Source organism: Arachis hypogaea, chromosome 5 (assembly GCF_003086295.3).
Source record: "Arachis hypogaea cultivar Tifrunner chromosome 5, arahy.Tifrunner.gnm2.J5K5, whole genome shotgun sequence".
Lineage (NCBI taxonomy): Eukaryota > Viridiplantae > Streptophyta > Magnoliopsida > Fabales > Fabaceae > Arachis > Arachis hypogaea.
The window spans coordinates 94148502-94158471 of NC_092040.1; the positions used below are offsets into that span (position 1 = coordinate 94148502).

At 28.5% G+C, this 9970-nt stretch overlaps 1 protein-coding gene across 1 annotated transcript; it reads right to left on the bottom strand.

The window, feature by feature from the left end:
* Window positions 1–2681: 2681 nt before the first annotated feature.
* On the bottom strand, window positions 2682–6437 carry LOC112802006 (methyl-CpG-binding domain-containing protein 2). The gene is made up of 5 exons (XM_025844984.3): window positions 6196–6437; window positions 4214–4807; window positions 4049–4102; window positions 3739–3896; window positions 2682–3165 (listed from the first exon to the last, which is right to left on the bottom strand). The coding sequence occupies exons 2-5, from the start codon at window positions 4780–4782 to the stop codon at window positions 2981–2983; spliced, it is 966 nt and encodes a 321-aa protein (XP_025700769.1). The 5' UTR covers window positions 4783–4807; window positions 6196–6437; the 3' UTR covers window positions 2682–2980.
* Between the last annotated feature and the right edge of the window lie 3533 nt (window positions 6438–9970).

Sequence of the window (9970 nt, forward strand, 5' to 3'; positions counted from 1 at the left end):
TATTACTAAAATTCTAATGTCTGTTTTTTAAAATTTTAGTATTTCAGTATCTTCAAAAAATAAAGATATAAAAAACTAAAATTTTTAGAAATAAAAATTAAAACTTTAATAATATTTTATATCTAAAATACTTTCATTTTAATTAATTAATTTTAATTTTATTTTTTATATAAATTAAATTAAAATTTTATTTTTATTTCAATTTTTATATTTTATTTTACATCCAACACAATATTAAAATTTATTTCAGTTTCTATTTTTCATGTCTCAGTTTTTCGATCTTAATCTCTTTCTCTTCCTATCTACCTAATATAATACTATGGTGGAATATTAGAGCAGCTAAATAAGAATATGATATATATTTATAAGCCTGTCAATCAAAATGCACTATCAAGAAGCAATGACGATAAGATAGAAGATAAAAACAAGTGAGCTTCAAAACCAAGCATGGATGTGGATGAATTGGTGGGTGGTAAAGGTGTCATCAAACCGACAAGACCATAAAGACCCACATAATCTACATTAGAAACTTTTAGTGAAAAAAAAAATAATAATATCATAAAATATTATGAGTTCAATACCAATTAATTTACTAATATTAGAGTATATTCAAAACTTATTATAGTATTTATAGAATTAATATTTAGTTAAAATGTGTCTTAAGATGACGTATGATTAGAAGAATATTTTAATTACATTCTTAAACATTCAAAAACTTTAATTGGAATGATTTTCATTTTACAGTATAAAATTTTTAGAAATTTTAAAACTTTTCTTGAATCACCTCTTAAAAATAAATATTGAGGTTATCAATAAAAAATAATTTTATAAAAAATATACAAAGTTCAAATTTTTAATATATTTATTTTATATTTATTAAAATAAAAAATAAAAATTTTATTTATAATAATCTTAATATGTATTCTCAAAACTCATCATGTTAGTTAAATCTTTATTTTTATATATATTACTAATTATATACAATACCGATCAATCTACTAAAGTATATGGAGTTTTTATTTTACTTACCAATTGTAAATTGACAAAAAAGATAATTATTTGAAATAAGAATTTAATATATTTAAAATTGGATAACATATTATATATAAATGATTGTTTGGTTTCTTCCAAATTAAAGTCTTTATTGAAAGATCCTCTCTAGAATATGCAAACGACATATCCTATAGGGAGGAAGATAAGCCAAAGGAGGCATTAAATACAAGGCACATGGTGTGTTATGAGTATGACAATGGAGTTTGTTGGTTTTGGAACCCACAACCACAAAGACAGGCTATAGTCATCACCATGAACAAGTTATTATGGAAGACTAGATTAGAGTTTAGACTATTCCAAAGTTTCCAATTATTGATAAAGAAAGTGACACCAAAAAATTAAGGTTTAGTTGATAGTTTGATACAAAATAATGTTGTTCCTCATCCGTGCACCTGCCATCCAATGCTAGTAAATGTAAGCGAACCACTCTTTTATTTTTTTTGGTAATTGTAAGCGAACCACTTTGCCAAACAAACTTAGCTACAAAATCTTGGGCCTTGTTAGCCCAAATTATTAGGGCTATTAGGGCCCAATGTGGTTCTTTTGTTTGTTATAATTATTTATCTATGGATGACCCAATTACATTAAACTAGTGGTCTACAGACCATGTCCTTGACCAATAAAGACAAAAGAGAGACCCAAATCTATGTGTGTTTGAACTTTTGTGAAGATCCAGACCAAAAAGAGTAAACTCAAGTACAAAAACAAAAAAAGATATTGGGTGATAATTGGCCAAAAAGAAAATAGTTACTTCATATATATTATCATTATATATAAGAACAATCATATTAGTTATACACAAAAAATCACTTACAAAATTAGTTACTAATATAAAATATATATTAAAATATAAAATATGATTAAAAATAAACTAAACAAAAACATATATTTATACACATACATAATGATTGATTTTTGGTGTATACATGGTATTTTTGAATTTAAAAAGTATTATAATTAGTTGGAATTATTGTTAATTGTTTAACCAACAATAAGAGTTTTGTTTTATTGTGTTTAACTTCAAAATTTTAAGCAATTAGAGATGTGTTTATTTTTGTACCTTTTCTTATTAGAATATTTATGCAATTATACGAATCTTATTATAATATTTATACAATTATACGAATAGAACAATAGATGTTAATAATGAAATCTTTTAAAAATGAATAGCAATAGAAAAGTTCAATCTCTTACTATTATTTACTCTTAAACCACCTATTCAAATGTTCAATAATACACAAATCGAAGGGTTCGAGTACAGAAATCGAACGGTCTGATTTGTGTACTTCAATTTTTTTTATTTTTTAAATACAAATCGGACGGTCCGAATACAAAAATCGGACGGTACCTCTTAAAAATCGGACGGTACGATTTCTACTCCATAAATTAAATCATTCCACATTTTAAAAAAATACTACCATAGATCACAATTTAAAAAAACACCATTGTTAATCTAGTATTAAAAATAAAAATGTGTGTGGGGTAAGCACTCAGTTTCAAAAGATCAACTATCGAAGACAGTGCAGAAACTCAACTTGTACAAATGTAAAATGCAGTTCTAGGAATACCAAGATATTGATCTCATCAATAACTCCATATTTGGGGCAAAATCAGGCAAGAACGCAACATGCAAATCGACTAGTTCTTCAATTGAGACTGGTAAATCACAGTACCATCTTCTGTACATTGTTTTATGGGCTCAGATTACACTTTGAAAGGTTATACAACTTTCATCTTCTGTAGCAGTTCATTTTCGACAACATCATTTCCTGTTCTAAACAAAAAACTGAAAACCTATTTCCCTAATAACCAGAAAATTTTACAGTAAGTTGCAATCTGTCCACCCAAAAAAGAAGCGAAAAAAGGAGGCTATCATCCATCCAAACAATACGCAGAGATTTGGATCAGCAGCCTTAAGTTTCCACCATTAACTTCTGAGTTGAAAATCTTCATTAGCGTCAGGCACATCCTTTTGGAGTGAACTCTCAGTCGCTCGCTTCTTTGTTGGTGGATTGAGAGGGTAATCATCATCCAGTACAGCAGCAAAAGGGACAGGTTTTTCTTCATGCAACTTTGCAGTGTCTTCTGGTGCGGCCCATGCTAGTGGACTCACTGCAAAATATCAGCGTCAGCATAACAATAGCTGTAAGCATGTAACAACAACCAAGTCTCATCCATTTGAGTAACGTAAGTTAGGATACACGAAGCAAATGACACCGGTGTTCTAACGTAAACAATCTCTGTTGTTAGTAAATCGTTAAAATCTAGATGCTTTTGCTGCAAGGATTCTAAACAAATACTTGGTGTGTTTGTCTGTTGCTATATTGACAGATACTTGCATAATTGCATTGCTGCATTCCAAACTAAAGACGACAAGTTAATGTATTTCAAATCAGATGTCAAGCTTTATGATCATGGAAAGATATGGCAAAAATCACAAAATAGAATAATTCCTAGCAGCAGGGTTTAAGGACTGATTGTAGAACAATATAAAAATAAGAGAATCTAAACCAAAAGATATGACATAGTTAATCAATAATGCACCAATCTCTACAAGAACATACTGAAAATAAGATTATAGTTCAGAATTGTACAATTTTTATTGAAATCAACTTTGGTGCATCAAGTGTAAATGGCATATATCATTCGATCATATATACACTATCTTTCACTAATAAAATATACCTTGTTCAGGTTCAACCGGTCTGCCGTCTTCATATGAAGATTTAAGTTTCAGGGAGCGCTTCCTCACATAGTTTTCTTGCAATGGCTTTGGTATTTGAAATGAGAACTGAGAAAGAGTTACCCCATCTCTTATATATTCCGGGTGCTCCAACAAGAACCTAAGAGCACAGATTCACATATAAGAGTTTTACAAGAAACATCAAAGCAAATGTTTACATAAAATTATGAAAATAGTAACAAAACTCAAATGGGATGGTAAGTATCAAGGTCATTCTGGTAAAATAGTAAAACAGAAGTAGCAAGAACATACTTTTGGACCTCTACCATTGAGCGGAGTCTCTTGCCATTTGGTGCTACATAATATCTGAAATAATTAAAAAACAGATTGATAGTTGAAAAGTGAGAATCCCAGAACAGTAGCATGTATCTACACCTAACATTTGGGAAAAGAAAATGACAAATAACAGGTGCATACACATCTGCAAATTTGGTGCTTCCTTCGGCTCTGATCCGTAGTAGTCGCTCCCAACCAGCTGGAGGCTGTGCAATGTTTGGCTTATCAATAGCCCAAACCCGGCTCCCATCCTGAGAAATATCCTCTGGATCATCGCAAGATACATCGGGCCGCCACTCACGAGCTTTTTGACAAATGAATGGCTGCTCAAGTAGATGCTCCCGTATTTCTTCATATTTTTCTTTTGTGGGAATCAGCCTCCATTTAAAGCAGGATGCACATTGAACAGTGAACGCACCAACTGATGGCAAGATTCTGGGAGTTGTACTTGGAGGTTTGCTTCTTGGAGGCAACGGAGGTGTACACTGAATAGCACCAGGAAACAGATCAAGTGTGTTGCGACCACTTGCCGTGGGATCATAAAGGACTAATTGTTTAGATATGTCATTATTAGAGGTGTCATTTTCATCATCTGAAGAGGAAAGATCTATGGGATCTGAAGGGCTGCTATGCTTGTAACTGGTTAAATTTGGACCCGATAAGCCTTTGACTTCATTCCTAGGTGTTAGGGAAAATTTACCACGATGCATCTGATTTCTCCCAGAAGTCTAGTGCCTGCAATATTCAAAAAACAAATCAACAAAATACTGAAGAACAAAACCTTGATATTTTCACAGAACAAGCCTAATGATTTTCTAATTTGTCATGTTTCATGTAATTCTACTAATCCTCTAACTGCCACACATTTTGTATTTGGATGTTCAGGCTTAACCACTGACATGTCTTGCCCTACTATAAAATAAGGCTAAATAGTCTAAGAAATAGATTAGGAAACAAAATTAAAACATAGCAAACTGGATTCATGTAACAATGCAAAAACTTGTAAAACCTGTAAGTCGTTTTGAAATGCCAACTTCAGTCGTTTGCCAACAAGCTAGCTAAGAATCACGATACATCCTCCTAACCACATTCTTAAAAATCCTCCTAATTACTTAAAGAAAGTATTATAAAACAATCTTCCCAAGGCTATAGCCGATTGCTAGCATAACAAAGTAGCCAGCATCTGGTTTGAATCAAGTTTACCCCAAAATTCCAACAGGTTAACCCATTTCTTTCAAGACTAGTTATCTTGGACATACCTAAAGGCATTTCCACATTCCCTCTAACAATAGCACATCCAACCACAAGAGAAAACAACCAGATTTTTTTTTATTTAAAAAAAAAACGAAAACAAAGGTAAACACGACATTTATCTAAGCTACATCCCCAACACAGAAAGCTAGCAGGGTATATCAAAGGATCCAGAAACAGCAGCTATCAGCTGATTAGGCCATAATTCTCAAGTTTTAAGACCCTTCCATAGAAATGGATCTCAAGCATTTTTAGACAGTTGACACAAACTTAGTATTGCAAGTATAAGTATTCTTGTTCAACAACAACAACAACTCTTTTCTTGTTATATATAACAGAAAACACTTTCTGCAATAGCTTTTCTCTTTATCATGGGGATTATACCAGATAAGCATCAAATCATGCCATTCAAACCCTCAAAGAACATAGATCATCATCAAAAGAGGGGAACAATAATACAAAAAGGGGAGATTCTACTTAAAAGTAAATAGCAAATAGGAATTATATTATAACGTTGCAAACATGTAACGTTCTTTTCTGTTGAAAACAGAAGGGGAAAAAAACACAAACACACACAAATTTCTGAGGAACAAAAATGGATGCATATCATGCAGAAAAATCAAATAGCTGAGCTACCTAGCTAGCTTCTAAGACAATCAAACAACATTTTATTTTCTTTTTTTTTGGAAAAAGGAAGAATCTGAGATTGGAACGACGAAAAATTGGTTACGAACAACGTGTTGTGGTTTTCATTCACTCTTTTTCTACGAAGTATTTCTGTTCTATGCATTAAATCTATGATCCGAAGAGCGAAAATTAAAAATATATATATTAAAAATTGGAAATGGAGAATAACGGAAGAAGAAACGTACAAGTGGATGTGAAGGAAGGATCGTTGGCCGAAGAGAACAAAACCGTGCGATGCAGAGAGAGAGAGAGAGAGAGAGAGAGAGAGAGATTTGTTTTGTTGTGTTCTGAAGAAACAAAGGAGAAGGAAGATGAAGGAGCTCAATCTCAGAATGAACAAATATTTATTATTTGTCGAAAAATCATAAATTCGTAATAAATAAATTAAAGTAAACTCTCACTTCCAAAACATTTAAATTTTACCAAAATTGCTTGTAACAAGATGTTTGGTTTTTCGTAGTTTTAATTAAATTTTTTATTATTCGCTTACATGGCTCTAAAAATATTTAGCTTAAAATTATTAAAATTTAAAATTAAAAGTTTTTTTAAGTAAATTTTAGAAAACTTTACGTCGAAGTTTGATTTTTAAATTAATTAAGACGTTCACAAACCATGCAATGTAATATAATTTATTCAATAAATTGAAATTGTATCTCCCAAATTTGAAATTAGCTAACATAATCAACTTATCTTATGATAGATTTAATTTCATACACCATAGTATTTTTGAAAAAATTATGCAAAATGTTTCACTGTTAAAATTATAAAAACCATTTTGCTCTTTGACCTTTCATATACTATTAATTTGAATTTTTTAAATAAATAAATTAAATTTTATATTCACTTAAATATATTTTTAAAATTATTTATATTCTTGTACTATAGTTCTTATTTCTGCATATGAGATAAGCATTAAAAAAACAGATATACGAAGAAATCATATTTATACATATTTTATTTACTAGGTACACCATAAATATGTTTGTACAAAAAAAAGTAAAAAAAAAAAGTGTTTGCAGTACTCTTTATACTAGTTTAAAAGATAAAATATTGTAATTTATTATAATTTTAATTATATTAGTTTGATTTAAGAAGTATTTGCAGTACTCTTTATACTAATTTAAAAAGTAAAATACTATAATTTATTACAATTTTAATTATATTAGTTTGATTTTTATTTTTTAATGTAATTTAATTTTATTGGAAAGACTGAATTAAATTATCGTCATTTACATTAGATTGGTTTATTTCGTTTTAAAAGAATAACTAACCGTCTAAAGAAGGAAAGTTTAGAGTGGTGACAGTTTTTAATTTCTTCATTAGGATGTTGTCGTTATTGTAGTGGCTTCAACGAGAAAGAAAAAGTGACTCTGATTTGTAGGAAGTGACTCTGATTTTTATTGTTGTTGCGGTTGTTTTAAAAAATGAGGGAGGATGAAAGAGAAAGAGAGAAAGAAAAGGGAATAACAGAATTCATTCGATATCTCTAGCCAATTTTAATAACAAAATATTTTTACACAGTTAAGTATTTTTTATAGCGTTTTTCAATATTTAATGAGTATTTTTGCCGCTAATAAAAATATAGATTTTTTTGAATATTCTAACAAAATTCTGTTTAAATTTGCAGAATTAAGTGGTAAAACAGCGGAATAAGTACCGTAGAGAGGAATGATCTAAAAAGAGAGAAAAAGATAATTGAAAAATAAAAATTTTTATTACTTTTATTATTACTACTATTCATATGTATATATATATGAGCATTAGACATCTTAACCTAGTAAATATATTCTATTTAACTATTTATATACAGGGGAGTACTTTTATAAAATGTTATTTAATATATAATCTTAATTACACATTCTTAAAAGTCGTAGACAGAATTGATAATTTGTTCTAATTATTTTAAATTTAAAATTCAAACGGAATATAATTTATTTTAAAAAAATAATAATTAAAAAATTTAAATTATAAAATTTGAAATTTAGATATAATATAAATCGGATCTAATATAAATTATAATAGCTTGAATCAAATAGTACTCAAAATTAATTTTAAATTAATATAAATGACAATCTCTTTAATAAAATTATATTAGATTGAAAAATAAAAATCAAATTAAAATAATATAAATTATAATAAATTATATCAATTCAAATTGTAATGTAAAATAGTATATATATATATCATTTGTAACCACAACGAATAAGTAATAGAATAAAATTATAAATAATTTAAAATATACATTAAGTATAAATATAAAAATTTAATTTTCCTATTTAAGAAAAGGCATCAATTTAGCCATGACATTGTCAAGTGTCAAATTAAGTTCGTAGAATGAAAAAAAATCCTAAAGATGAGATTTTCATTAATTAATAATTACTGTACAAACTTAAATATCACACTAAATCCATGGCAACAACTAGTTGAATTAGTTGGTGTTTATTGATTTTTATTTAATTTATTTTTATGAATTAATTTTAAATATTATATTGACATCAGTTAATAGGTGTCTACATTAAGTAATGATTACTTACTAAGAATATTTAACTATTTATATCAATATTTTACTAATAGGTATAAGAAAGAAGTTTGATACTAACTAAAAAAAGCTATGTTTTAAATAGGGGTGTACATAATTTAATTTTATTGAAGATTTTGTTCGAATTTAAATATTTTAAGAATTAATTTGGTATAATTTTATTGGATTTGTTTATAAATTGTATAAAGATTTTGTTTCGAGTTACCTGAAACAGTGCCTGAACATTCAAATTCTTTTTAAGAGGTGTCGCCGTCTGAGTTTTTCGCAAAGAGGTGGAGATGATACCTGCAAAAAAAACTCCAATACTTAAAGTTAAGTAAGGACTTTAAACATGTTTTAGTATATTGAGACTTGTATATACATGAGAGTACCTGTGTATTTATAATAAAATAGATAATTATTTTTTTTAAAGTAGTTCTAACTTTGTTTATTGGTGGATAACCGTTGGAGTTTAGGAGAGGTTTACGGAGGTAATTATTTGGATAAGTAGGGCTTAACCTCCCTTATAGTCTTAATAGGTCGGGCAAGTAGGAGTTGTCACTATTTTCTCATTGGGCCTGACTTTATGTTTTCGAAACAGGGTATGAATAGGTCTCAAAAATAGATTAGTTCCAGGCGAATTCGATTTTACTCGATCACATGTACACCTTAAGTGGGATTTGGATTCTCTAAAGTTTGAATTTCACAGTGTGATCTTCTGCTCTTGAATAGTTTCTCTTTTATATTTATTCTTGGTCTCACCTATGAAATAAATGATGAGAGATCACACTTTACTCTCTAAATATATTTTAGGTAAAGTACTAAATTGGTCCCTACGTTTAGACGTAATCCTATTTTGGTTTTTAAAATTTAAAGTGTTCTATTTGAATCCAAAAAAGTTTTATTTAACTTCAATATAGTCCCATCATAAGGTCAAAATTAAATAATTAACAAATGTCCTCGAAAATCTGAAGTACAAGCTCTAGAGGTACAAAATTAATCATGGATGCATTAATACATTTATTTATCATTTTTCTTACGATTTAAATGAAATATTTTCTATAGAACTAAAGAGAATGATAAATAAATGTATTGATGCATTTATGGTTAATTTTGTGTCTTTGGAGCTTGTACTTGTTCTCCAGATGACCTTATTTTTATATTGGTGTCATACATTCCATTAATTATTTAACTTTGATCTCACGTAGAACTATATTGAAACTAAATGAAACTTTTTTGGATTCAAATATAACACTTTAAACCTTAAGGACCAATATAGGATTACGCCTAAATTTAGGGGACCAATATAGGATTACGCCTAAACTTAGGGGACCAATTTAGTACTTTACCCTATGTTTTAAATTAATTCTAATATTATGTTATATTAATTATAAGCTTATTTGTTTTATTTTTAATCATACTTGTTGAATTAAAAAATAGAT

Excerpts from the sequence above, each read along its gene's own strand:
- LOC112802006 (XM_025844984.3), bottom strand. The coding sequence starts at position 4,782 with ATGCATCGTGGTAAATTTTCCCTAACACCTAGGAATGAAGTCAAAGGC. Across the intron at positions 4,103-4,213 it reads AGCACCAAATTTGCAGATGT|ATATTATGTAGCACCAAATG; the intron begins GTATGCACCTGT and ends TAATTATTTCAG. Across the intron at positions 3,897-4,048 it reads TCAATGGTAGAGGTCCAAAA|GTTCTTGTTGGAGCACCCGG; the intron begins GTATGTTCTTGC and ends CTGTGCTCTTAG.